The 27,281-nt window shown below is 38.6% G+C and overlaps 1 protein-coding gene across 1 annotated transcript in view; it reads right to left on the bottom strand.

Moving 5' to 3' along the window:
* FYB1 (FYN binding protein 1) overlaps nucleotides 1-27,281 on the bottom strand; it is a 203,214-nt gene that overhangs the window by 49,241 nt on the left and 126,692 nt on the right. Inside the window, 4 exon segments of the mRNA XM_043976068.1 lie at nucleotides 333-352; nucleotides 1,131-1,174; nucleotides 12,813-12,972; nucleotides 21,142-21,181. Coding sequence (XP_043832003.1) covers nucleotides 333-352; nucleotides 1,131-1,174; nucleotides 12,813-12,972; nucleotides 21,142-21,181 — 264 coding nt within the window.

The following is a 27,281-nucleotide window of genomic DNA, read 5'->3' as shown; positions in this document are numbered from 1 at the left end:
TTTTTGCCCCTCTCTTCTAATCTCTCCAGCATGTAGCTAGGCTCTTAACCAACTGTACAGCTATTGTACCATCCCAAGAGAATATAACATTGGGGGGGGGGTCTAATTCTGTGAGATTCTTTGAAATAGGAATAAAAATGGAACATACTTGGTCACTTACTTGTTTGTCTTACATCTTTGGATCATAGCAATTTGAGAAGATACCCAATTTTAAAATTCTAATTGTTAAATATTTTTCTAATTATGATTGCATTTAATCAGAAAATATAAATGCATATAGAGCAAATAAGTGAATTGTTTATTTTTAAGGAAAAATGAACAAATTACCCGACCTCATCTGGATTTCCAGGATCTAGAAACAAACAAAAATTAATAAAGTTTTAATTTATGGTTTTATGAAAATTGTCATTTTCTCACCACTAGATATAATTTCAGTATTATTTTAATTTTTTAATAAAGAAATTAGGTATTTTCTTTGAAAACGTTTTAATAAGGAAATAAAAATATATTATAAAATAAGTGCTATGGCATTTAAAAAATGATTTTATGAACATTTAGAGTTGACATAAAGTCATTTATAGGTACTTTAGTGAAATAATTCAACAAATAAAAAGATCCTATCATGTCTCTTTTGAAGGAAAGGTAAAATCCGTATTCTGTGAGCTTATGTTATGAAGAACAGGTGTTAGAAGTAGATCAGGGGGCAGCTAGGTGGCGCAGTGGATAGAGCACCAGCCCTGGATTCAGAAAGACCTAAGTTCAAATCCAGCTGTAGAGACTTGACACTTTCTAGCTGTGTGACCCTGGGCAAGTCACTTAACCCCAATTGCCTCACCCCCCAAAAAAGTAAATCAGAACATATTTACTTTGACTAATGAAAATGATATTCTATGTCCAGTCATTAATCAATCTGAAAAGTGTTATGTGAATATCACATATATATTATAAATATATCTGTGTATATATATCAATATATATAAATATCAATATCTATCTTTAAGACATTATTTCTCCATATACTCCCTGTCTATCTCCCTGCTTTTATGAACCAAAAGTAACATTGGATCAACAACATTTTCTGATTTGTCAGATGATTAAGTATAACCCAGGGTTAATATAGTATATCTTACCTTGCATATCAACATCATCATAATTTTCTTCACTTGTTGAAGTTCTGAAAACAAGAGGGAAAAACATGAAAATAGAACAGCTTCTCACTACACTGTATATTACTAGCACTGATTCCCCAACTATAGGACTTAGAGTGAAATTCACCTATTTGTATAACAGATATAATGGCAACTTCATTAATTTTAGTGGATCCATTATTTTGTTAGTATCTATCCTGTGTTCACCAACATAGATCCAAATCTTCCTTATCCTGCTTATTGGGCATTTTGAACTGGATGTTCTGTGGGAATTTCAAATTCAACATGTTCAAAAGAGAACTTATTAAATTTCCCCTTGGACTCATCCTTTCCCCCCAGTTTCTCTATTTTTTGTTAAGAACACCATCATTTTTTTTTTCAAGTAACAAGTACTTTTTTTTCCCAGGACAACAAGGGTTAAGTGACTTGCCCAGGGTCACACAGCTAGCAAGTGTCTGAGGCCAGTTGGAACCCAGGTCCTTCTGAATCCAGAGCCAGTGCTTCATTCACTGTGCCACCTAGCTGCCCCCAAGAACACCATCATTTTAAAAAGTCATCCTGGCCATCAACCTCAGAATCATCTTTGGCTTTTCCCTCTCCCTTAATCATCATATCTAATCGTTTGATAAATCTTGTAAATTCTAACCTCTATAATATCTCTCCTGATCTATGGTCGTAGGTGGAGGCCTACTACTACTACTACTACTACTACTATAATATCTCTCACATTTTTCTCCTTTTATTCACTCATATCACTACCACCCAACCTCAGGCCCTCAGCATTTCTCACTAAGAATATTGCAATAGCCCTTTTTTGTTTGATTTTGCAGGGCAATGAGGGTCAAGTGACTTGCCAAGGGCCACACAGCTAGTATCAAGTGTCTGAGACCAGATTTGAACTCAGGTCCTCCTGAATCCAGGGCTGGTGCTTTATCTACTGCTCCACCTAGGTACTCCACCCCCCCACCCCACCCCACCCCCGCAATAGCTTTCTAATTGTTGTCCTTGCAGTCAGTCTCTACTCTTTTTAATCCATCTTCATTCCTAACTTCTAATCATAATACTCCCCTATTCAGGAAGCTCCAATGGCTCTCTATTAACTCCTCCTGAATTAAATACAAGCTCCTCTACTTGGCATTTAAAGCCCTTCACTACTTGACTTCAACCTACCTTTCCAGGCTTATGATACATTACTTCCAATTTCCCATCTTCCTGCCTTTGCTCAGGCATTCCTGGAATATACTACCTTCTTACCTCTGGTTCTCAGAATCTCTATTTTACTTTAGATATTAGCTCAAGTTCCACCTCCTACGTGAGGGCTTCTCTGTTTCCCCTCTCCTCTTAGTACCTTCAACATCTCATTTCCTTGTATTCATTTATCTTTTAATTTTATTTGTTTGTTTGTTCATTCATTCATTTATCTTTTTCTTTTCTTTTTGTTTTTTTTTGCAGGGCAATGAGAGTTAAGTGACTTGCCCAGAGTCACATAGCTTAGTAAGTGTCAAGTGTCTGAGGCTGGATTTGAACTCAGGTCCTCCTGAATCCAGGGCTGGTGCTTTATCCACTGTGCCACCTAGCTGAGCCCTTGCATTCATTTTGTAAATAATATTGTATGTGCTTATATGTACAAGTTATTGCTCCTAATTGAATGTAAGCTTGAGGGTAGTTATAGGTTAATTTTTATCATTGTATTCCTAGAATCTAACACAATGTCTAGTATGTAGTAATCTAAATAAATGCTTCTTGATTGACCTGTCCCCTGCGATTCCTGTCCATATCTTCAATGTATATCAAAATAATGAAAATTGAGAATGAAAAAAAATGATAAAAAATGAGGACAAGTCACACCCATCTATCTATTGCTGAAAATTTATTCTAGCCATGAAAAACAGCTCTAGGGAGGAGAATTATTTGTTTTCCTTTGCCAAAGACACATGGACTAATCTACTGGACTAATCATCATTAAGTCCTTTCAGTCTGGTATGGAGTGTTAGCTCCAACTTTTGAGTAGTCAAGGATCTAATTGAAGAGGTTCCTAAGTATTCTGGGGTTTGGTGCAACAAAGTGTTATCATGCAGTATTTTCTGCAAACAGAAGCATCAGAAGGACCTCATTATCTTTAGAGAATCCTTCTTTTTGGGCTGTGTGCAGGATGACATTGAAAGAGCAATGAATACTTCTGTCAATCATGTACATTTCTGTTTTATATCTTACTTGATATTGATACTCAGAGGATCATCAAATAAAGTTCTCTGTTTTCTCTAGAGGCAGGTAGGTGGCACATGGGAGAGAATGCTGGTCCTAGAATCAGGAAGACCTGAGTTCAAATCTAACCTCAGACATTTACTAGCTGTGTGAGCCTGGGCAAGTCACTTAACCTCTATCTGCCTCAGTTTCCTCAAAATAGGGATCGTTGCAGCACCTACCTCCCAGGGTTGTTGTGAGGGATCAAATGTGATAATATTTGTAAAGCTCTTCGGCATAGTGCCTGGCACAAAGTAGGAACTTAATAAATGTTTATTTCTTCCCTTCCTTGTTGCTTCTGTTAATATATCGTATACAATTTATTCCCTAATAGATAAAACACTAAATTGATAAATCACATATGACCATGAATAAATGTTACTAGGTGAAGCTCCATCTCCATTGCCCTCAATCATAGTAAGTGCCACCTCCTCACCTACTTCTTTTCAGGCTTCCCTGAAGTAAGTGCTCCTTTAGCATCTGACTTCTCAGGCTGCTTGTTTGGGCACAATTATTATGAGTAATTCAGAATTTGTTCTTCTAGACACCACCCTAGGGTCATTTGTCTGGGGATTATTCATCATACTCTTTGGTTTTGTTTGTTTTTTCTGCTTACCCAAGGGTTTTACCTAGATCATGAGCCTACATCAAGGCAGGATGGAGAATCCCTCGAGTACCTAGAATGACGAGTCTCTTTAGGGGTACTACCTAAATGAAGCTCTAGTTGCCCACCAGCTAGAGAATATAATGAATGGCTCCTCAGCTAAAAGCCTGGGTCATCTCTGAAAGAACCAATTTCTTTTATCTATCTATCTATCTATCTATCTATCTATCTATCTATCTATCTATCTATCTATCTATCTATCTACTTATTTATTCATTTATTTATCTATTTATTTTTGAAAGAACCAATTTATTTATTTATTCATTCATTTATTTTTCAAAGAGCCAATTTTAAAAGAGCATTAAAAATACTTTCTTCCTTTCCCCATCTTCCTCTACTCAAGTCATGCAGCTTGGGATGTTTAAAACTAAAGAAATGCTTGCAGTAGAAATAAAAAACAGTACAACAGCAGAAATAAAGTGACAGAAAGCTTCTGTGGAGAGAACTAGCAACCACATGTTAGCTTTGTTATCATTTTTTTAATAACTTCAACATCTGTACTATGGTAAGTTGCACTATGAAGTTGCTTTGTGCATTACCCCCACTGCTATCCATGGTTCTCTCTGTTCTAGTTTCTCTGCAAATACCTGCTGTGGTAAAGACATGTGCTTGAGAACCGAATTAATTTTGACCACTAGATGGGGAAACAATACACTTGGAAAAGTAACATTTTGTAGAGATTACTCTTGTGCTGCTTGGCTCCAGAGGGTGGAAATAAGAGAGACGGGCTGAACTTAAAATGAAAGAGATTCAGGCTTGATGTAAAGAAAAAACTTCCCAGCAATTGGATCTACCCACAGAAGAAGACATCAATTATGTATTATTGTGAATTATATTTATGTTTTAGTGTCTTATCCCCACCACTAAACTGTAAGCTTCATGAGGACAGAGACTGTGTTTTATCCAAACTTTGTATCACCCTCAGCTTCTAAAAAAGTGTTCTTTTTATAGTAGGTACTTTATGCACATTACTTGAATGGGGGGTGTGTGAAGGAAAACGAAAAATAAATATTTTGCATCACAATTTGTTACCTGTCATTTTCTTTTTTCTTTTCTTTTCTTTTCTTTCTTTTTTTTTTTTTTGGTGAGGCAATTGGGGTTAAGTGACTTGCCTAGGGTCACACAGCTAGTAAGTGTCAAGTGTCTGAGTCCAGATTTGAACTCAGGTCCTTCTGAATCCAGGGCTGGTGCTCTATCCACTGTGCCACCTAGCTGCCCCTACCTGTCATTTTCATTCTAAAATCTCCTTCCTCCTAATCCTTTGAATCCAGTAAATGTTAAACTCTCTTAAAAATTATCCCTTTATGATATTCTAATTTCTCAATTTTGTTTCCAAGTTTCTTTAGGTATAACTGTAGAAGAAGGAAAAGTATACAACTGTCTTTATAGTAAGACTTCAAAAATTTCAAAAATTCTGGGAAGATTCCTCGCCCCCCAGATACCCACTATCTATCTTTTCTGATTACTGATGACTGATAACCCCCAGTTAGAATTTCACATCTTTGGTTTATAAAATAATTTTGCATTCTGCTTAACATGCTAATACTACTGACAGACATAACATTTTAATCTTTTTTAGGGACAGCTGGTAGTACAGTGGATAGATAGAGTGTTGGGATTGGAGTCTGGAAGACCTACATTTCAAACTAGCCTCATATATTTACTGGCTGTGGGATCCTGGCAAATAACTTAACCTCAATTTGTCTCAGTTTCCTTAATTGTAAAATGGGTACAATAATAACGCCTGCCTCAAAGGGTTGTTGTAAAGATCAAATGAGATAATATTTGTGTTTTAAAAAAGCAGTTAGCACAGTGTCTGGCACATCTATTCCAAAAGACATGATAGAAAATACTCTCCATTAGATAGAAGTATGGAGTCTGAATGCAGACTGAGACATACTATTTTCACTTTGTTGGGTTTTTGTTGTTGTTGTTTTTCCTTTCTCATAATTTTCCCCTTTTGTTCTGATTCTTTTTTCACAATATGACTAATGTGGAAATCTGTTTAACATGATTGTTTGCTGGCTTCAGGAGGGTGAGAAATTTGGAACTCAAAATCTTACAAAAATGAATGTTGAAAACTACCTTTACATGTAATTGGGAAAAAATAAAATACACTTTCTTCACAACAACCTTATAAAGAAGATGGCATACACACATTCCCATTTTACAAATGAGGAAACTCATGTTGAAAAAAGTAGCAGACCCAAGGTTACACAGGTAACTGGCTGAGTTGGGACTCAATTCCAGGTCCTCTGATGCCAAATTCGGTGTTCTTTCAATAGATTTCCCTCTTAGGTGACTTTACAATTTTGACTAAGGCTTATCTTATTTAATTCATGGCTATACATACATATACAAATACATACATTTTTTTTCTTTTTTTCCCTCTTATCATTAATACTGCCTTTGGTAGAGAGCAGGCTTTGGAGCCAGGAAGACCTGGGTTCAAATCCTGAATCTGACATATACTGGCAATGTGACCTTTGCTTCTCAGTAATCCTGGTATCCATGAACTTAAAAAATTTTTTAAAAAATAATTGATTTCCTTTGTCAGTTTATGTATTTTATTTTTTTAGCTATTTAAAAACATTATTCTGAGAATTGGTCTATAGGCCTCACTACACTGTCTTTTTTTTTTTTTTTTTTTGGTGAGGCAATTGGGGTTAAGTGACTTGCCCAGGGTCACACAGCTAGTAAGTGTCAAGTGTCTGAGGCTGGATTTGAACTCAGGTCCTCCTGAATCCAGGGCCGGTGCTCTATCCACTGTGCCATCTAGCTGCCCCCAAATATATATTTTTAAAATTTGTATTTTTTTTTTGTGAGGCAATTGGAGTTAAGTGACTTGCCCAGGGTCACACAGCTAGTGATTGTTAAGTGTCTGAGGTCGGATTTGAACTCAGGTCCTCCTGAATCCAGGGCCGGTGCTCTATCCACTGTGCCACTTAGCTGCCCCTTTCTCACTACACTGTCAAAGGTATGCTGGTAAAAGTTTAACAACCAACTCTCAAAAAAAAATGTGCACAAGACACATTTTAAAGTTTAATCTGCATTAGAAAAATTTCCTTCATCACTTTCTTAACTTTAGTCAGTGGACAATACACAAATCAAGTCCTAATGTTATAGCAATTTACAGATTTCTGAGGTGTGAGTGCTCAGACCAAGATTTAATGGTCAGTTCATTATAGTTAGTGAGCTGGCTCTAGCCCACCCCTGTATCCAATACACATAAAAGAGTAAGAACTCCTGCTTTAAAGTTGCAGACCTAGACCAGCAGCGGAGTTCCCTACAGGAGAGGAGTCAAACACACAGCCTCAAGGACTAGAAGGCCTTCAGTCCTCTTTCTCTGGGAGTTAAGAACTTTAGAGACCATAGACTCTTTTGACACCATCTCTAGTGTTCTCAAGTCCCATCTTGGAAGCTTAATTTGACTCAGCCCTGGAAAGATAACCCAGTCTGGATGCCGAAAGGACCAAGAGATTGATGATATTTTCTCAGGTCTGTGGGCGGCAGCACAGCACATGGGTGCTTTGAGTCGGTGAGGGAAGGAAAAAAGGCTCTGGTTAATTGCAATATTACAGAGATTCTGACACCTCTTAGTTGTGTGGTTGTGATACTTTTCTGAGTTTCATTTTCTTCATCTGTAAAATGGATGTGCTGATACTGGCACACTGTCTCTCAGGGCTACTGTGAGGAAAGTGTTTTGTAAACCTGAAGCACTGCATCATGTGAGCTCTTGTTATTGTTCCACACCTGAAGAGCCATCTTTTCTAGCCTGGATCTCAAAAGGAATCCCCTCCAAAGGAGCCCTGACTACTGGCCACCTGGTCTTGATTTAAAGACTTTTTACAGGGGGCAGCTAGGTGGTGCAGTGGATAGAACGCCAGCCCGGGAGTCAGGAGGACCTGAGTTCAAGAGTTCAAATCCGTCTTCAGATGCTTGACACTCACAAGCTGTGTGACCTTGGGCAAGTCACTTAACACTTATTGCCCAACCAAAAAACAAAAACAAAGACTTTTTACAGAGTGGATCCCTGGGACTTCTCCAGCTGGCCTGTTCACCTTTGGTGAGCTCTAATTGATAGGAGCTTTCTCCTTAGATAATGCCTAAACCTACCTCTCTGTAATGTAAATCCTTTGTTCCTGGTTCTTCCCAGTGGAGAATGGGTGAAGAGAAAGGTTGGGAACAAACATTTATTAGGCCCACTATGTGCCAGGAACTGTACACAAAAGTGTAAGCCCTTTTTTTTTTTTTTTTGGTGAGGCAATTGGGGTTAAGCGACTTGCCCAGGGTCACACAGCTAGTAAGTGTCAAGTATCTGAGGCCGGATTTGAACTCAGGTGCTCCTGAATCCAGGGCTGGTGCTCTATCCACTGCCCCAGCACTTTTGATTCTTACAATAATCTTGTGAAGTAGGTGCTGTTAATACCCCCCTCTTATACTTGAGCAAACTACTAAGGTAAACAGATTAAGTGACTTGCTCAGGGTCACACTGCCCGAGGTTGCATTTGAACTTAGGCTTTCTTGACTCTGGGCACCATGCTACCAATTACCTCTAGGTGCTAGAACAAATTTAATTCCTCCTCCTCCTCTATGTGACTACTGTTGTTTGTCCTACACAGAGAGAACCAATGACAAGTGTGATATCTTGATTTGCTGGTGAATTGGATTTCAGTGAGGCAGAGTTGCTCAAAGTCACCAGCCTTATTCTCTTCCTGTCATCAAAGTCCAGTGGCAAGACAAACATCAAGATGACTGATGATGACCTGTGTTGTAATGGATGACCTTGGCGTCTTAGATGTCTGATCAATCTCTAAGTACTCCACAGTGCCTGCTCCAGTGATCTTTAAAGCTATTGGAACAAACTGTTCTCATCCACCCATTCTTCGAGGGGAAATCTTTACATTCTTGGGGTGAACATCTCCCTAACTCACTGATGGGTTTGAGGTCTGTTGCTTACCCTCCTTCTGGTTTGGCTTGGTTTTGATCAGGGTGTGGCTGCTGTTGTGCATGCTATAGCTTCTTGGAGTCACAGGTGAGAGTTGGGTGACAGGTGGACACCAAAGGTGGATGAGCAGCCCTGAAAAGGACTCAGCAAGTCCTCACACCAGAGGTGCTCTTCCTCCCTGAACACTCCATGTGACAACTGTTCAATTACTTAATGACAAATAACATCCTCTGAAAAGTCTTCTCTAGGCTCAATGTTTAGAGTTTTCACAACCAGTTCTTGAGGAGGGTCTTGACGTCCCCTTCCTCTTTCCAGCTTGCCAATGTCCTTCTGAAAACATGGTGTTTGGAACAGAACATAAAACTACAGATTTACCTGACTATTGGAAGAGTGCAGGAGGACTCACCTCCAACACTTACAATACTATGATTCTCTTAATACAGTTTAAATTTGCATTAGGTTTTTTGGGGGGCTGTTGTTTTTATGCTGTTGGCATGCAATCCAATAAATCCCCATATCTTCTTCACATAAATTTTTGTCAATACACGACTTCTCACATTTTACCTGTGAAATTGTATCCATTTGTTTCTGTCAAATTTTATCATATTATATCTAAGCCATCATTCTAGCCCAGGGGTAGGCAGACTATGGATCTGACTCCAAATCTGGTCCTTTGTCAGTTTTTGGCTAGCTCTTGAGCTAAGAATGGTTTTTATTATTTTTCCCACATTATCTTATTTTATTATTTTTATTTTTTTTTTTGGTTATGCAATTGGGGTTAAGTGACTTGCCCAGTGTCTGAGGCCGGATTTGAACTCAGGTCCTCCTGAATCCTGACCCAGTGATTTATCCACTACATCACCTAGCTACCCCTGTCCACATTATTTTATTTTTAATTATGGAATAAACTAAGCATTTCTATAACATAATATAATAACAAAGACAATTGAATATGAAACTGCAAATCTATTTGTACAACTTGCTATTCCTTTTAAACATATAATAAAAGTATGTGTATTTCTTTTTTTCTTTTCTTTCCTTCCCTCCCCCCACCATAGAGATGGCTACCATTAGACACATGTGTATGTGTGTGTAAAATTTTCCATACATAATTATATTTATCAGTTCTTTCTCTGGATGCAGATAGCATCTTTCTTTATTGGCCTTTATAATTAATATGGATATTTATAACAGTCAAAATGACTCATTTGCTCAAAGTCATCCTTAAAACAATATTACTTTTACTGTATACAATGGTTCTGCTCATTTCGCTCTTCATTATTTTGTGCATCTTTCCATGTTTTTCTAAGATCATTGAGTGCTTACATTTTTAAATACAGTTTAATTGTATTTAAAAAGTAAAACCCATTTTTAGTTCCCCTACTACACAAAAACAGATATAAGCTATATTTAGCCCTTGGGCAGTAGTTTGCTGTACCCTGCTGATAATTTCTTTTGGGCATCCTGTCATCCAGTGTGTTGGCTGCAATGTATTGGCCACCTGCAAATTGGACACATATGTCATCTCTGTCTTTTTCCAAGTCATTCATCCTAAGTATAGGACTACGGAGATCAAGAATAGATCCTTGGAGAATGTCACTAGAAACCTTACTCTAAGTTGACACTGAAGAAATCCAAGATGATATTAATTAGGAGCCTTTGACTTTGGTCAAAAGAATAAGTTCAAATTCACTTCTCTATGCTATTTTCTAGCCCACACATCTCTCTTGTCCACAAGCCCAGTTTGAGGGATTATATCAAGTTCACTTGCTCCTTCAATCTGTTTCCAATTCCTTCACCATCTTGGTTCATTTCCTCTGGATGAATTCTGGTTTTAAAGTGTGTGACAAAGCTAAAAACAATATTCCTAAGATGATCAGAGCAGAGCAGAGAACAGAGACCATTGTCACAGATTCATATAATGCCAAGGTTATCAATTTGTTACAATCACTCCCTCCATTTTCCACCTTTAACCTCTTTCAACCTGGCTTCCATCCCCACCACTCTATGGAAGCCATTCTCATCAAGGTCATTAATGACATCCTTGTGACCAAACCCCAATAGTCTCTTCTCCTCATCCTTCTTTTTTTTTTTCCTCATCCTTCTTGACATCTCTGTAGTATGTGGTACTAGAGAGCAAGTCTTCCTTCTAGATTCCTTCTCCCTTCCTTTGTTTCTGCAGTATGATGTGACATTCCTATAGCTCTCCTTCTACCTCTGCCTATTTCTACCACATCTTTTTTTTTTTTTAAACAGGATCATCTTTCTCCTTTCCCTTTTAAATGTCACAAGATTCTAACCTAGGTCCACCTCCCTATACATACTCTTTCCCTTAAGGATATAACCTTTCCCTGAAGCTTCAATTATCTTCTTTATGTAAATCTGGTTTTTTTCTACACCCCAAGGAGTCCGAAGAACTCTAGTTCATTTAGTTCCATATTTCCATATGCCTGCTGAATATTTCTGCTTAAGCATTCTTTCTACCAGCACCTCCAATTCAACATATCTAAAACTGAATTTATCATCTGCTTTTGTAAATCTGCCCTTCCTTTTAAACTCTATTTATGTTAATGGCTTACACCATCTTCACAATCTCCAAGGCTTAAAATTTTGCAATCATCTTTGATTCTTCTTATACTCTCATCCCATTTATCCAAATAGTTGTGAAGTCCTGCCATTTTTATTTGTAATCTCTCCCTCTCTCTTCCTTTCTCCCTCTTCTTTAGCCTCCTCTCTGCTGCTAATGCAACTACCCTAATTCAGATCTTCATCTCTTCTTGCTTAGAAGTACCACCTTATAAACCTCTGTGCTCACCTATCTTCAAAGTATCCTAAAATAATTTTCCTAAAAATCTAGTGTGATGGTACTGCTCTGCTATTCATTAAGTTTCAGTGGCTTCCTATTCCACACTGAGTAGAGTATAAACCTCTGACTCTTGTATTCAAGGCTTTCTACAATCTGGTTCCAAATTATTTGTCTGACCATATAGCACATCTTTATCTATTTCTAGACAAATTGGACAACTTTCTTTCATTCTAATCCTCCCATCTCCTAGCTTTGTTTTTCTTTATTCTTTTCTTCCCATGACTGGAATGGACCTTTCTCATTCTTCCTTCACCCCATCTAACCTCTTTCTCCTTTCTCCATTTGATCAAACCCCTACATTCCTTTAAAGTTCAACTCAGATGTTACTTCTTCCATAAAGACTTCCCTTGATTCCTTCTGGTGAAGGAGATGTCTCCTCTTCAAAATTTCTCATAGCACATTGGAAGGACTTTTACTTTGTACTCTCGTCACTCTCCTTTATGGTTATTTGTGAACCCTTCTCTTAGCACCCAATTGGGTATAAGCTCATTGAGAGCCATATTTGTATTGTATTTATTTTTTAATCCTCTGAGTCCATCACAGTGTCTTGCTCACAATAGATATTTAATAAATGTTTGTTGGATTGATTCCCTGCTGCAAAGACCCATTGTTTTCTATTGACTAAATTTTTCTTTCCTAATTTCCCCTCTATTCTCATTCTTATGATGCCTTTCTCTCAGCCGAATAATCTTGCTCTAAACCAGGCACATCATGAACAGAAAACTGATATTCAGATATTTGTGCACATTGAATCTATTCTGAAAATGATTTTTGGGACTAAAGAACATACCAATGACACAAATGAAAATACTTTCCATGAAGTCAACATTCTAAAAGACTATAGAAAGCCTACATTTTCAGTGGATGATACCTACCACTAGAAAGCCATACTACAATCTTTGGGTTTACCCAAAGCACTAGGTGGGTGTATTTGCTACTTACTTTGGTTCAGGGGGAATTTTGATATTTCTGGGCGGTAGACTTGGAACTGGTGGTTGTGTTGGGTAAAGGGCTGGAGGGGTTGGTTGAGTGGCAGGATGTGCTGGTGGAGGAGGTGGAGGTGTTGTGGTCACAGAATAAGGCACTGTTCCTTTGTTGGAAACTGAAATGCAAACAAATACAAAGAATTAAGACAGGTCTTTAAAACACAACATCATAGATTTATATCTGGAAGGGAATTTACAGATAATCTCATGTAGTCTAATCTCATTAATATCGATGAGGATATAGATCTAGAGAGGTTAAGTTACCAAAGGTTATGCAGGTGGTAAGTTGCCGAGCTGTGATCTGAACCATTAACTTGACTCCAAATACAGTCCTTTTTCTGTATCATACTGACTGCCTCATGAGGACTAATTGCTTTTGGGGGGGGGGGCGGGGCAATGACGGTTAAGTGACTTGCCCAGGGTCACACAGCTAGTAAGTGTCAAATGTCTAAGGCCGTATTTGAACTCAGGTCCTCCTGAATCCAGGGCTGATGCTTTATCTACTGCGCCACCTAGCTGCCCCTCTAGTTACTTTTTAATATATGAAAATAAGGATTTTTAACATGAACCCACAAAGAAATGCCATTGCAGGTCATACCACTTTTGCTTTTGCCTCAAATACTCCTGCTTCCCAGTTTATCAAACCCCTTAGTTCCCATGATCTGTAGCTTTTCCCTGCTTCAGACACACACAGAGATGGCCTTACTCTTGATCTTTTCACACTGAGTTTCACTTCCACGATCCATAAATTGAATTCCTCTACCAGACCACAACCTTCTGTCTCTTCATCTCTCTCAGTATCTTACCCATCCCAAACCTATTCGTCATCCTTACAGCACACTCTCTGGTCAATCTGCCCCTCTGTTTTCTTAGGTGCTAGTCTCAATTTTCTTCTTTGAAAATCTGGATCCTTCAACTGAATTCCTTTCCCTTTTGTCTTATTGCTGCTTAATCCCTTCCAAACTCCAGCCCTGGATTACTCCCAGCATGGACCTTTTCTAGTACTGCCCAAGTAGTACAGAACATCTCTGGAAGAAGTCATACAAGTGGGTTGACTGAGTCCACTACAAATTTGTGTTATCCAATCTCCGTTTCACTCTTGCTGCTACATGACAAGCCTTTTGCTTCTTCCTTATTAATTCCTTCATATTTCTCAGAGCAACTATTCAAAACTTTCTCAAGTCACCTATACTACCCCTTACTTCAGTTAAATTAAGACCACTTGTCAGAACGTGCCTCTCCTCAATTCCATAATTCAAACCACCTCTGTATCAGTACCACTTCACATTTTCTCCTCCTTAACTTAATCTCAGAAGATGAGGTGGCTCTTCTTGCCAACACCAACTCCTCTACTTGTGCCTGTGGATGCCCCCCTCTTCTCTTCTATAATTCTCTCACTTCCTTTATTTTCATGATGCTGCTCTGTAGTTTGTTTGCTTAATCTTGCCCTCAAGTGCTAACGAACCCCAGGATTCTGTCCTTGTCCTTCTTCTCTTTCTCAACCTATACACTCAGTGATCTCGTCAACTCCCAACTATAATTTCTATGTAGATATCTCTTAAAACTACATATCCTTTCCTTTCCTCTCCTCTCCTCTCCTCTCCTCTCCTCTCCTCTCCTCTCCTCTCCTCTCCTCTCCTCTCCTCTCCTCTCCTCTCCTCTCCTCTCCTTTCCTTTCCTTTCCTTTTTGCGGGGCAATGAGGGTTAAGTGACTTGCCCAGGGTCACATAGCTAGTAAGTGTCAAGTGTTTGAGACTGGACCTGAACTCAAGTCTTCCTGAATCCAGGGCTGGTGCTTTATCCACTTCGCCGCCTAGCTGCCCTAAAACTATATCTCCAACTTTTATCTCTCTTTTAAGCTCCAGGCTTGCATCTTCTATTTCTGCTTTTGCCCAAACCTACCCTTCCTCCCAAGTTCCCTATTTCTGTCAAAAACACTGCCATTTTCCCAGTCACCCAGGTTTGCATAACTCAGGTCTGAGTTATTCTCTACTCTTCACTCTCCCTCACTTCATTTTTGTCAATTTTACCTTCTTAACATCTCTTACATCCTTTCCTTTCTTTTCACTTGTATGATGATATCCACCCTAATTTTAGCCCTCATTATCTCTCTACTGGACTATGTCAATGACCATCTAGTTATTTTCCTTAAAGCGAGTCTTTCCCCACTCCAGGTCAACCACCTACTCAGCTACCAGCGAGATTTTTCTAAGGCAGAGTTCAGATGATATCACTTTGATTATAACAGATCCAAGGCTTAAGAAGCTTTAGGGATTCACCAATGCCTTTATGATATAAGACAAATTCTTCTGTTTGACATTTGAAATCCTTCAAAATCTGGTGCCAACTTATCTTTCTAGGCTTATTTTTTTCTTTTTTTTGTGAAGCAATTGGGGTTAAGTGACTTTCCCAGGGTCACACAGCTAGTAACTGTCAAGTGTCTAAATCTAGATTTGAACTCAGGTCCTCCTGAATCCAGGGCTGGTGCTCTATCCACTATGCTACCTAGCTGCCCCTCTTTCTAGGCTTATTACAATTACTCCTCTCACTCCAGCTTTCCATGTACACAATCTTGTATTTTCTGCCTCCATACCATCCGCTGGTCTGCTCTACCAGCAATGATCAGAATGTTCTTTCTCTTCATCTCAACCTCTTGGAACTTCTAGGTCCCTCAAAGGCTCAGATCAGATTCTCTCCACTGTTAATGCCCCACCTCAATCTCTTTATCTTTTTTTTTGGTTGGGCAATGAGGGTTAAGTGACTTGCCCAAGGTCACACAGCTAGTAGGTGTCAAGTGTCTGAGGCTGGATTTGAACTCAGGTCCTCCTGACTCCAGGGCCGGTGCTCTATCCACTGTGCCACCTAGCTGCCCCCTATCTTTATTTTGTATAAACCAGTATTTACTTATTTGTTTATGTGTCATTTGTTCTTTTCCACCCACTCTGCTGCCCAATAGAATCTAAGCTCCTCAAGTAAAGAGACTGCCCTCTTCTTGTGCTTGTATCTCTAGTGACTGACACCATGTTGTAAATCATTATTCTAAAGATCCCTTTTGGCAGAGCCAGCCTTTATTCTAACATTGCATTGGAAAACAAATAAATATTTTTCCTATTAAGCCCATTACATGGTTTCATAAACTTGGGTAATTTTTGCTCTTGGTTTATCTTTCCAAAGTGATTTTTTTAAGCCTGTTATCCTTTATCAACTTTGGGGGCAGCTAGGGGGCACAGTGGATAAAGCACCAGCCCTGGATTCAGGAGGACCTGAGTTCAAACCTGGCCTCAGACACTTGATACTTACTAGCTGTGTGACCCTGGGCAAGTCACTTAACCCCAACTGCCCTGCAAAAAAGAAAACAAACAAAAAACAAAAAACAAACCAACTCCCCCCCCCCAAAAAAAAACCAAACCCAAACTTCATCAACTTTGTGTTTATTTTAGTCATCCTCTTGTGGACCCGTGTGGTTGTTAGATCTTTCTGAATGTGCATGGACCAGGCTCACTTTAGAAATAAAGGCAGGTACAGACTAAAGTTTTCTCCACCTTTAGCAAAATGCTTTTCTGTTGTTTTTTCAAAAGTCTTTTTAGATAATTCTTGGCATTTTATTGTCCATTTTAGCCTCAATAGAGAATACACCAAAGTCTTCCAAAGACTGTCCTTTGTTTTGCATGGGCAATGAGGGTTAAGTGACTTGCCCAGGGTCACCTAGCTAGTAAGTGTCAAGTGTCTGAGGCTGAATTTGAACTCAGGTCCTCCTGAATCCAGGGTTGGTGTTTTATCCACTCTGCCACTTAGCTGCCCCCAAGACTGTTCTTTTATAAGTAATTTTCTTCTGCTTGTCTACCATCTATTTAATACCTAATATTTGTCCATACTGAAGATTGCTCACTTCTTGTACTCATAGAGGTTTGTGAGATTTTCTTGCAGGTTATTCTCCATCAGCTTGGTATTTTGCAACCTCAGAAACTTTTTCTTGTAAGAGAATGTGAGAATGTCGTTGTGTTCTCCCTTTTCCAGATCACTTACCAAAATGTCAAGTAAGACTGACCCTAGCATTGAAATCCTGGAGGACCATATAGTTAACACCTCTCTATCTTGAAAATGCCCTTTTATCCTGCTTTTGTATCACTCCATCATTTATTTTCTCCAATTCCATGGTAACAGAATCTTTTTTTTTTTTTTAGTGAGGCAATTGGGGTTAAGTGACTTGCCCAGGGTCACACAGCTAATAAGTGTTAAGTGTCTGAGGCCGGATTTGAACTCAGGTATTCCTGACTCCAGGGCCAGTACTCTATCCACTGAGACACCTAGCTGCCCATAACAGAATCTTCTTAACCCAACTTTGGAAAATTGTCAAAAGATATTTGAAATTTTGATGATACATCAAACTAATTTGTTAGGTAGACTAGTATTCAAATGCTACTTTCCTCATTAAGCTTGACAATATGTACACTAAAGCCTTTTTTTAAAAAAATTGCATTTAACAGTAAAATTGGTTTACCCTGTCATACTATTTTGGTCACAGTCAAAGGTTCAAAATAATATGCAAATGTATGCAAAAATATCAGAGGAAAAATATCAGCCTTTCTCCCCCCCATAAAAACATCTAGTAGTTTTAGCTAAACATAATAATAGTATTTGTTCTGAAAACTCTATCTTATTATATTGTTTCATAATATGACAACTGATAATTCTGCTATTCTTTCTTTTTTTTTTTTTTTAGTGAGGCAATTGGGGTTAAGTGACTTGCCCAGGGTTACACAGCTAGTAAGTGTTAAGTGTCTGAGGTTGGACTTGAATTCAGGTACTCCTGAATCCAGGGCCAGTGCACCACCTAGCTGCCCCTCTGCTATTCTTTAGAGAAGAAATATTGGTTTTGGGGAATATAAAGGACTTAATAATAGTAACTATGCATATTCCTATGCCATAAAGGACTTAAATCACAATACTATGAAAAAGTAAAAATAGTATGGTTCAATCTGCATTCATATTCCACAGTTCTTTTTCTGGATGTGGAGTGCATTTTCTATTATGAGTCCTTTGGAATCATCGTATTCCTAAGAGCCAAGTCTATCACAGTTGATTATTGCACAATCTTGCTTTTACTGTGTATAATGTTCTCCTGATCCTGCTCATTTCACTCAACATCAGTCCACTTAAGTCTTTCCAGGTTTTTCTGAAATCTGCCTGCTCATCATTTCTTACAGCACAATAGTATTCCCTTACATTCATTTATCACAACTTGTTCAGTCATTCCCCAATTGATGGGCATCCCCTCAATTTACAATTCTTTGCCACCACAAAGAGAACTGCTATAAATATTCTTGTACATGTGGGTCCTTTTCCCTTTTTTATGATCTCTTTGGGATACAGACCTAGTAGTGTCTACCTTTTAATATTTAGCCATTTTATTGATCCTAAGGAAAAGAATGTAATACTCCATACGGAACTCCATTATGCAAGGGTTAAATGACTATGCCCTGGTGAAATAAAACTTATTCAAGGAGGGAGCCAAATTTCTGGTGGGTGGGAGCTCAGAGCTATTCTGAGGATTGAGTATATCCACACCAATAACACCCTTTAGTCTACCACAGAAATTAATTTGGAGTTCATGGACTCCTGGGGGGTCTGTAGATAGATTTTAGAGGGTGCATGAATTGAGACTGGAAAAAATGTCATCATTTCCCTCCCACTAATCCTTGATTTCCTTTGCAAATCTATGTTTTTATATTTTAGGCATTTAAAAATAACATTGTTTTATGTGTATATATATACACACATACATATACATATATATATAAACCTATATCTGATTACCTGCTGTCTAGGGGAGGGAGGAGGGAGGGGAGGGAGGGAGAAAAATTGGAAATTGGAAATCTTATATAAACAAATGTTGAAAACTATCTTTACATAGTGATGAAATAATGGGATTTCGCAGACCCACCTGGAGATTAATCTAGACTGATTGAATCAAGTGAGAGTGATTGACTGCTGATTAGCTTACTTCAAGTTAACTGGATTGTAATCACACCTGGCTATCCCTTAAGAAGGTATTGTTCTCAGAAGCTAGACTGTGAACTCAACTTGAGAACACCTTCAAAACCAATGGATTTGGAGGACAGCAACCAATCAGCTTGAAGCAGTGTGTAAGGACCACCTCTGTTCCAGACCTATAAAAAGTTTCCATAATCAGCTTGCTGGAGAGTTCCTGATTAAAGCAGACTCATGGAGGAGGACCTGAGGAAGAACCCAACCAGGATGGAACTCTAGGCTAGATAGAGCTTTTCTTAACTTTCTGAACTCCATGTTAATACCTGTACGCTTTAATAAATGTTTAATGCCCAAAGACTGGTGCTGAAGCTTCTAATTTAAGGCAATCACACAATATAGATTTTAAACATCACAACATGTAACTAGAAAAAAAATACTTTTATCAAAAAAACCCATAACATTGTGAGAAAGGGTTCATCATCTTCTTCACTGGACTGCCAAAGAGGTCTATAAGACAAAAGAAACCTAGAGCTGGCCTCAGGGACCTAAGGTCACTCACTTTCAGAGAACCATGGCACCTTCTCAGCTACCAGTGTGAGCACTGGTTCCTCTCCCCCACTTCAACCCCTCCTCCCCTACCCCAAGCCTGATCTTTTAGGTCCCTGTTTAGCAATGCTACCAGGTGGCTAAATAAGCAAACAAGAGAGGAAGATTCCTTGTGCATTTTGATGTAAATATGGGTTTTATCCCTGTGGCCAGATATCCAGAAATGCTAGAAATAGTGAAATGGAGACATAATTAATATAACTGGAAAAATTGATCACTGTTCAGGCAGTGGCTGATGGGAGAGGTGGAGAAGAAAAAGTTCTAAGGAAAAATGATGAAAGGGTTTCAAATGAAAGGTTAGAACTAAAAAAGAAAGAATGAATTGAACCAAAAGTGGAAGTTAGAGTCAGCAGCCATGAATACAGTGATTGATAGAGAGCAAAAGGACATAGGGAGTTAAGGCTAGAGATCAAGGAGCCATGCTTCTTGTGGAACTTGACCTTGTTTCCAAGTGGGAGAGAAGCCAAGAGGGGAGGGAGATCAGGAAGGTCTAGATGTAGAATCCATGTAAGCACTCAGGCAACTAACTAACTTGGGATTCAGGTAGCTTGAAAGAGCCTGGTTTTGTTAGGGAATATCAGGTACAAGGAAGTCCCTACCTGGTCTCACATAAGGATTGGGGTTAAAATTCTTTCCACTCAAATTGATTTTTGTGTTTTAATTAGCTGAGTGTGGGGTATACTGATGATCTACTAGGGGAAAGGTGAGATATAAAACAGGAATAAGGTTGGAGGTTTCATGGGACAGCTAGGTGGCACAATGGATAAAGCACCAGCCCTGGATTCAAGAGGATCTGAGTTCAAATCGGGCCTCAGACACTTGACACTTACTAGCTGTGTGAACCTAGGCAAATCACTTAACCTTCATTTGTCCGTGCCAAAAGAAAAGAAGAAACAAAAGGTTGGAGGTTTCAGTTCCCAAGTAAAAGTCTAAAAGTACAGTTCCCCTTTTTTTTTTTTTTTAAACTTTGCTGGGTGGAAGCAAAAGAGACATGCTTTCAGTACAGCATTATCAATCAATCAATTGATCAATCATTGCCCTGTGGTGCTTGGGTGATAATTCTAAAGCTGGAAGAGACCACAGGGACCATCTACTTCAACTTCTTAGTTTTACTAAGACACATGGAGGTTAAGTGACTTGGCCAAGGTCATTTAGGAAGTAACATAAGAGACAGGATAATCAATTTACAAGCACTTATTAAACACATAATATGTGACAGGAACTGTACTAGACACTGGGGTTACTTATTTAACCCCAACTCAAGCCTAGGTCTTTGCATGAGTCTTTTTATTGGTAGAGAAAGTTCACTCAATGTTCTTTTAGTGGTTTTTTGCTTAGAGAAAAGACACTGATATTTCCAGAATCTCTTTAGGGGGAGGTTCTGGGAGGGAGAAGGAAAAGTCTTGGGGAAGAAGCAAACATTTAAAGGAAATGTATGTTCTCTTGAATCTGGAAAACAGAATCTTTGTTCTTCTGAGCCCTCAGGAACCCTTCTTGTCATACAGACAGGAAGCACTCAATCAATCATTCTCTCTACCAATGAGGAGAGTCTTGTGTTGATGCCTAAGCCTGAATCCCTGCTTGAGTAGCTAGACTCATGGCTCTAAAAAAATTACCATCACATCAAAGCCTTGAGATTGTGCTTTCCTCACTCTGTGTAGACTTTCCCTGCTTTGGACTGTAGCTACAACCTCCTTCACTCACTTTGTGAAATCTAGTTTAATTTAGCTAGGCATTCTAGTTACTCTCTCAGTAAACAGACCTAAATCCCCAACCTGATTCATTTATCTAAAATCAGTTGAAAATCAAGCCCCTTTCTCTTAGAGGATAGGATTTTTGATGCCAGGAAAGGAACTCTATCTTAGAGAACCCTTGGTGGTTCTGCCATATCTCATCCATCCCCTGTCCCCTAAATGGAGAGAAGAGCCTTGTCAGATTAAGAACAGGAGTTTAATTCAAAATGGAATGATTCAGTCATAAATAACAGTTCTGGTCCTAAATAAGAGGTACAAGAAGACACATTTCCTCACTTTTTTGCAGAGGTGGGGGACATTGCATATCTTGTTAGATTTTTTTCAATGTATTGATCTGTTTTGTTGATTTCTTTCCCTTCTAGCTTTTTTGTGTGTGTGTGTGAGGCAATTGGGGTTAAATGACTTGCTCAGGGTCACACAGCTAGTAAGTGTCACGTGTCTGAGGTCAAATTTGTTTTTTTCTTTTTCTTTTTTTTTGGTGAGGCAATTGAGGTTAAGTGACTTGCCCAGGGTCACACAGCTAGTAAGTTGGCAAGTGTCTGAGGTAGAACTTGAACTCAGGTCCTCCTGATTCCAGGGCTGGTGCTCTATCCACTGTACCACCTAGATGCCCTCTGGCTTTTTTTTTTTTTTAAATAAGATATGGCTCTAAGATGGTGGTGGTGGTGGTGGTGTGGGGAGTAGAGAAGGTGGGGAGAGGAAAGATGCCAGGGGAAATTTAGGCAATGTAAAAGCAAAATATATCATAAAATTGCATTTAAAAAGAACAAGAGTCTAGTTTGAAATGCTGTCCTTAGATACAGCTGACACATTTGAAGAACAATTCATCTTCACTTAGCCTATGGCTGGGTGTATTGCCATTGATGGGATAGCAATAATCTAATTTTTACTATAGTAATTCCTCACTTATTCAGATGTCACTGATTCTTTTAATTCAACTATCTGGAACACAGGCCTTCTCCTTCCCTGGACTTCTAATTTATTGCTTCATCCCTTCTGTGGAATGGATAAATAAATCTTTTAAAACCGTGTCTAAAGCAAGAGTGACTAATAACTAAACTCAAGGATATTAGTCCTTATTAGCTTCTTTTATATGTCAAATGCATGAAACTTAGTGCATGAACATTATGATATTTATTTTAGCTGTCTGACAATCTTCTTTTCTTTTGGTCTTCTTGATTATGTTCCAAATAGTGAAGGTTGTTGAATGAGTGATTTCTGAGTAAGAGAGGTGTATTGTAAATGGAAATTATTTCTGGAAGTTATGTAACAGCTGTGGACTGTATCTGTGCATAATGAAGAGAACTGTTCTTTTCATTAAAAGAAAGATTAATTGATCCAATCAATAAGAAAACCCAGCACAGCCTATTTACTTTGGGGAAAAAGGAAAGGAATAGATCTTAGAGCTATTATAAAGAAATACTTGCCAGGAGTTGCCAGCTAATTGCATGTAGGGAAGTAAGGGAGAGGAGGAAGTCAACATTGAAAATAAGTTTATGTTCCTGGGTGACTAGGATCATGGTTACTAATAGAGATAAGGAGGATTGAAAAAGGCTGGGTTTTGTTTTGGTTTTTTTGCGGAGCAATGAGGGTTAAGTGACTCGCCCAAGGTCACACAGCTGGTAAGTGTCAAGTGTCTGAGGCTGGATTTGAACTCAGGTCCTCCTGAATCCAGGGCCAGTGCTTTATCCACTGTACCACCTAGCTGCCCCGAAGAGGGTAAGTTTTGAGTACAGCATGATGACTTAGCCTTTAGAAATGTAGAGTTTGCACACAAAATAGTTATCCCCTGCCTGGAGAATGGCTGAACAATGTGTTCTGAAGCAGAATGAAGTTAGCAGAACAATTTATACTGTAATATCGACATTTTAAAAACAAACAATTTTGAGACCATCTGCTCAATACAATGATCATTTGTGATTCCACAGGACTGATAATGAAGCATGCTGCCCACCTCTTGACAGAGAGACGATGCAGAAAGAGACAGACATTTTTGGACATGTCAGTATGAGATCTGTTTTGTTTGACCACATTTATCTGTTACAACAGTTTTGCTTTTTTTTCTTTCTTTTTTTCCCCTTATAGCTATGTTCCTACAAAACTGTGATTTCATTGGCATAAAGAACTTGGCGTGATGAAATTTACCAATTTATTTGTTCTGCAACTTGAATTCTTAGCTATACTGAGAAAATAGATAGCTTATAACTTGGAGTCACTTACAGCTAGAGGTGGGAACAGAACACAGGTCTTTTTGACTCCCAGGCTAGCTTGCTATTCACTGCACAAGCTGCCTTTCATCGCAGATGATAACAAAGCAGGCAGATTACAGGCATACCTCAGAGATATTATCAGTTCGGTTCTAGACCACTGCAATAAAGTGACTATCTCAATAAAGTGAATCACATGAATGTTTTTGGTTTCCCAGAGCACATAAAAGTTATGTTTGCATTATATTATAGTTTGTTGAGTGTGCAATTAGTATTATGTCTTTAAAAAGTACATGCTTTAATTAAAATACTTTATTTCTTTCTTTTTTCTTTTTTTTAGTGAGGCAATTGGGGTTAAGTGACTTGCCCAGGGTCACACAGCTAGTACGTGTTAAGTGTCTGAGGCCGGATTTGAACTCAGGTACTCCTGACTCCAAGGCCGGTACTCTATCCACTGCACCACCTAGCTGCCCCTAAAAATACTTTATTTCTAAGAAAATGCTAACCCTCATCTGACCCTTCAATAAGTTGTGATCTTATTGCTGGTAGAGGGTCTTGCCTCAGTGTTGATGGTCACTGACTGATCAAGGTGGTGGTTGCTGAAGGTTGAGGAGGTTGTGGCAATTTCTTAAAACAAGGCAACAATGAAGTTTTCCTTTTACTTGAACACTTAGAACATGGTAGCATTACTAATTAGGCTAATTTCAATAGCTGTATCTCAAAGAATAGGGAGGCCTAAGGAGAGGGAGAGAGATGGGGGAATGGCTGGTCCGTGGAACAGTCAGAACACACACACTATTTATCTATTAAGTTCACTATCTTATATGTGTTCCCTCAAAGCTGTGATAATTACCAAAATGTGATATGCAGGCATAAAATGAAGCACATGTTGTTGGAAAAATGATGCCAATAGACTTGTTTGATGAAGAGCAGGGACAAACCTTTAATTTATAAAAAAAAAAATTCAATATCTGAGAAGCACAATAAAGCAAAGCACAATGAGTTGTACCTGTATTTGTACTGTTGTAGACAGTTTTGGAGAATTGATTAAGAAATATGTCTTCCTTAAAAAAAGAAATATGTCTTCCTCCTCTCAGGAGATTGTACAGTGGGTTGTTGAATGTATTTTATTTTGTCAAATGATGGGAGATGGAAGGATGAGGAGGAGGAGGAAGAGAATCAACATTAGTCAGACTGTGAGGACTTCTCATCAGCTCACTTATAGCAATAGAAAATTCAGAAGCAAGGGAGCAGAATTTATAAAAACAGATTTCTTTTTTTTCTTTCCTTTTCTTTTCTTTTCTTTTCTTTTTTTTTGGTGAGGCAATTGGGGTTAAGTGACTTGCCCAGGGTCACACAACTAGTGTTAAGGGCTAAAATTCTAGCTAGTCTGTCTAAAATATCTAATGAGTGGTCGCCAATAAATTATAAGCTTTAGCAAGAGTTAGACTTTTAAGCATTTATTAAGGAGAATAAGAATTTGGTAAAGAGAGAGAGAGAAAGGCCTAGATTCCTATCTATTAAAGGGAGAGCACATTTCTAGCTCCGCTCTCCACCAGAGTCCAAAGGAAAGAGCGCGAGACTGAGCGCCAGTCTCTTCCTTCCTCCTCCCACTAGCCCGCGTCACTTCCTGACTCCTGGTCTTGCCCTCAAAGACCTTCGCTTCATGGGCAGAACTCTTCTACAGTAAGTCTCCAGCAGGTGGCGTCATTCCAATCGTTACACTAGTAAGTGTTAAGTGTCTGAAGCCAGATTTGAACTCAGGTCCTCCTGAGTCCAGGGCTGGTGCTCTATCCACTGCGCCACTTAGCTGCCCCCTATTTTTTTTTTAAGGTCAATTGTAAGAGTAGTTTTAGGTGGTTTTCTAGAGTACTGAAAGGTAATGAAAATTCAAATAAGTCAAAGACCAGGCATTTTGCAGTGGCAGCTAAGGAAGAAATGAGGACATAAAGAGTGTGTAGAAAAAAATGATGTAGGCTTACAGACTTTCCATGTATCAGCTTCTATAAATCTATGAGGCTACAAATCAAAACTGATTTCTCCCCTCTCTTCCCTTTTTATTTTGAAGCCAGAATAAAATTTTGTACCAATTTGACTACCTTGCCTAAGATACCATAGGTTAGATAGTTTAATAAGAATCCTTCTACTATGTTTAATGTGACTGTACATATATAACCTATATCAGATTGCTTTCTGTTTTGGGGAGTGGGGAGGGAAGGGAGGAAGGGAGAAAAACTTGGAACTAGAAATCTTATAAAAGCAAATGTTGAGAACTATCTCTACATGTAACTAGAAAATAATAAAATACTTTTATGATAAAAAAAGAAGAAGAATCCTTCTACAAGAAGGAAAGCACAAGAAGGGGCCATACCAAAGCTTTGGGGGCCCCATCACAGTTGCCTTGCCCACATGCAGCTGAACTATAGGATCAGGTTTAAGCACTATTTGAGATGTTGGTTTTGTTTGTCTGTTTGTTTGGTTTTTTTGGATAATGAAGGTTAAGTGACTTGCCCAGGGTCACACAGCTAGTAAGTGTCAATTGTCTGAGGTTGGATTTGAACTCAGGTCCTCCTGAATCCAGGGCTGGTGCTTTATCCACTGCGCCACCTAGCTGTCCCCTATTGCACTATTTGAAATGACAAGAGTATATCCATAAGTATGATTTGGAAGGGGTAGAAAGAGAGGAACCAAGGAAGGAAGAGAAATAACAGAAGTTTGTGAGAAATGATTGTTGTAATTAATATCTTGGAGATATAATCCTGACATCTCCCCATTCTAAAGTCCTTCTTGAGAAAAATCAAGTCAACTCTCCTTAGTCCTGGTCAGGGGATAAAGTGCTCTCCTTGGCCCTGGCCACAGTTATTATCTTTTAGGAATCTTGATAAGATAAGAATGACCCTTCTAAATTCTTGTTAGGACAATAAAAATTTTGGTCTGGGGTGAAGATTAAAAAGTTAACCCTAGGTTGGGGGCGGGGCGTGATATACTATCAGTTCTTCTTAATAGAGCCTACTTCCAAATTAAGTTGGCCAATCAGAAGTGATTAGGTATCCCTCAGGGCCACCTCCTCTTTGAAGGGCATATAATCTGTGACCCAGACTCAATTAGGGGTCTTTGGTCTGAGAGAGATGGCCATAGACCTAATTTTATTGATAACTCACCTGCCTTATTATAAAATTATTAAATTACCCAGATACTATGTCTCTCATATTTTTAATTATTACAAGTTGTATGTCTATCATACTTTAAACTTTAGCTCTTTCTATCAAACAAAGTTATCTGTTCCAGATGTCTTTATATTTGGCTGGTAGATTATAGGACTCTGATCATTGTTTTTGAAATCTCATATTGGGTCTGTGGCTTCTGGTCTTTGAGTAACTAATTGTGAATCAGTGCTTCCTAAAGATTCACATTAATACCTCAAAGAGTGGTTTCCAGGTTTCTTCGTTTTTAATACGTGGCCAACTTTTGTGGGATAATGTACTCTGCTCTTGTAATCTATCTCAATTATTTCTAGAATTGTGATTCTTTTTTTGGTGCCTTTTAAAAAAACTTTAATGACAATAACTGCTGCCACTGATATACCACTTTTTCCCATATACATATTTTATTATTTGCCAGTTATATTTAGAGACAGTTTTCAACATTTTTAAATAAGATTTCTAGTTTCAAATTTTTCTCCCTCCCTCTACCCTCCCCAAGACAGCAAGTCATCTGATATAGGTTATATATGTACAATCACATTAAACACATTTCTTCATTAGTCATGCTATGAGAGAAGAATCAGAGCAAAAAGGCAAAACCTCAAAAAAGAAAAACAAAAAAATATAGATAGTATGGTTCAATCTGCATCCAGATTCCATAGTT

This window comes from Dromiciops gliroides, chromosome 1 (genome assembly GCF_019393635.1).
Source record: "Dromiciops gliroides isolate mDroGli1 chromosome 1, mDroGli1.pri, whole genome shotgun sequence".
In the NCBI taxonomy this organism is placed as follows: Eukaryota; Metazoa; Chordata; class Mammalia; order Microbiotheria; family Microbiotheriidae; genus Dromiciops; species Dromiciops gliroides.
Note: the sequence above shows the minus strand (reverse complement) of the source record. Positions and strands in the feature narration are given on the sequence as shown.